The sequence below is a fragment of the Phaethon lepturus genome, unplaced genomic scaffold, assembly GCF_000687285.1.
Source record: "Phaethon lepturus isolate BGI_N335 unplaced genomic scaffold, ASM68728v1 scaffold52018, whole genome shotgun sequence".
In the NCBI taxonomy this organism is placed as follows: Eukaryota; Metazoa; Chordata; class Aves; order Phaethontiformes; family Phaethontidae; genus Phaethon; species Phaethon lepturus.
Window position 1 is genome coordinate 1 of NW_010557882.1, and position 2,088 is coordinate 2,088.

Here is a 2,088-nt window from a genome sequence, read left to right on the forward strand (position 1 = left end):
CCAGGGCCGGGCTTCCCCCCGCCCCCGACGGGCGCCGGCTGGAGCGGCCCCTTCCCATCCCTGCCCGGTGTGGGGCCTCGGGCAGGACACCCCCCCCGGCACAGTTCCCCTGGTCAAGCAAACGGCGCGGCCCTTAATCGTCCCCGCGGGATTAATCAGGGGGCAACAGGGGTTTGGTTCAGCTTCGCCATGTATTTGCGGTGAGGACAAAAGCACAATGCTTTTACAGCAGGTGGGAGGCACAGAGATACACGCGCGCAAGGTGTTTGCCCGTTCGTCTGCGCTGGTGCAGCGCTGCATTCGCTTTGCCTCTGCAAAACGCTGGTCTTCTTCCTCGTACCCATTAAAAAAAACACTCAGGTGGGCAGGAGCCTCCTTGCCTGGAGACATATGGCTATTTGCATCGCAGCAATACTTTTTGCTTTGTTTTTTAATTTTTAAAGTAGTTTTGAGGAAATACAACTGTCACGGTAATGAACACACATCACCTTGTACAATGGGAGTGGATGGAGAATCGATGGAGGTCAGGCAGCTCCACATGCGCGGCAGCAAGCGCAGCCCTGGCCTGGTTGCAAGCACAACACACATCACACATCCCTGGGTGTCCTTATCTCGCCTAAAGTGCCGTCTGTGTCAGCTCCAGCTGAACGGAGTTGTGCTCCTCTGTGGTCACTGTGCCGTACGAAGTATCAGCCACCTCCTCTTCCTTCAGTTTCTTGTAGGAAATATCCGTGTCTTCCTCTTCACCAAGCGTATCTTGTTTGTAGCTGTCTCTCCCATACATCTTGTATAGCAGCACAAAGAGTCCTGCTTCTGCTGACTGAAAAAGCGCGTAAAGCAAGGGAAACATGTACATGCTCCCTATGAGCTCCGGGGGGAAGGTGAGTTTTAGGATGGCAGTGCAGAGCTGGACGTTTTGGCACCCTGTTTCCAAAGACACTGTTCTCCTGCAGTGTGGGGGCATTTTAAAGACTGTGGCTAAGCCATATCCCAAGGCATACCCCGCTAGAGGCATCAGCACCGCAATGGCATAGACAGACGCAGGAATATGTGCCATCAGATCTGGGCCCAGCATGGTCCCAGTCAGGATGAACAGGATCACCAGAGTCACCAAGAGGGACCACAGGGAAATCTGGCAACAGATACAGACATTAATAAACAACATGGGGGTTATTATTTTAAAAGGATAATCATGGCAAGTAGAGGCTTGATAGAGCCTAAGCTGCAAACTGTGGTTGTGCCGCCCTTCCCGGGTTTTCTCCTGGCTTGGGACTTCGGTGGTGTTTGATCATGTCCCGGGAAGGAAAGGGGCTGAGATCACCCTCCATCATTTTGCTTTGGGGTGACTTGCTGGGAAACTAGAGAGCCAGGGCTCGTGCCTCGCTTTTCCTTTCTTAATTAAGCTAATTTGTTTGCATGCTTTAAGGAAGTGTCGCCATGCCTGCGGGTTGGCTTTGCTAGCCCTGGGTGTAGCGGGAGCAGGGAGGAAGCAGGATGCCAGGGAATGCCTCTGCTCCTGGGCCCAGGGTGCAGCACCATGCTGCCCTCCTTCCCGTGCGCTGGGGAGGGGGGTGACCTTCCATCCCCTCACTTTCTGTCTCCGTTCCACCCTTTTACGTCAAGACTGTATGTCCTTGTATTCCACTTAAGCAGCAGAATACGCCTGCATGAAGCTACCATCAGTTCAGAGGGACCAGAAAGGTTACTGCATCCCCACATCTCCCCCTCCCTTTCCCAGCTGGCCCCGTAGGTGTCCCCATGGACGTTCCCAGTGCCTTGCCTACCTTCACCAGGAGGTCGGCAGTGCGGGGGTGCCGGTAGCGGAGGAGCATCCCCAACCCGATGGGCAGCAGCGTGCTGCCCAGCGTCAGGCTCACCGCCCCCAAGGGCAGCAGCTGCACCAGGGCCGTGTTGATCCAGTGGCGGCTGTACACCCAGAGGCAGAGGGGCATCAGGAAGAGGGCCAGCAGCGTGGAGGAGGCCGTCATGATAATGCTGCGGAGGGGGAACCAAAGAGACACGGCATCGCCGCCCGCCCGGCTGGGGGGCGGCCCCGGGACGCCGCAGCCCCCGCGGGAAGGGGGCTCT

General features: G+C 56.6%; 1 protein-coding gene across 1 annotated transcript; it reads right to left on the reverse strand.

Annotated features, from left to right (window-relative positions):
* Positions 1-616: 616 nt before the first annotated feature.
* On the reverse strand, positions 617-1,995 carry SLC10A4 (solute carrier family 10, member 4; the record flags this gene model as incomplete). Its single annotated transcript, XM_010292873.1, has 2 exons — positions 617-1,132; positions 1,785-1,995. Coding segments are annotated over 2 exons (727 nt in total), but the record flags the coding sequence as incomplete, so codon positions are not given.
* Between the last annotated feature and the right edge of the window lie 93 nt (positions 1,996-2,088).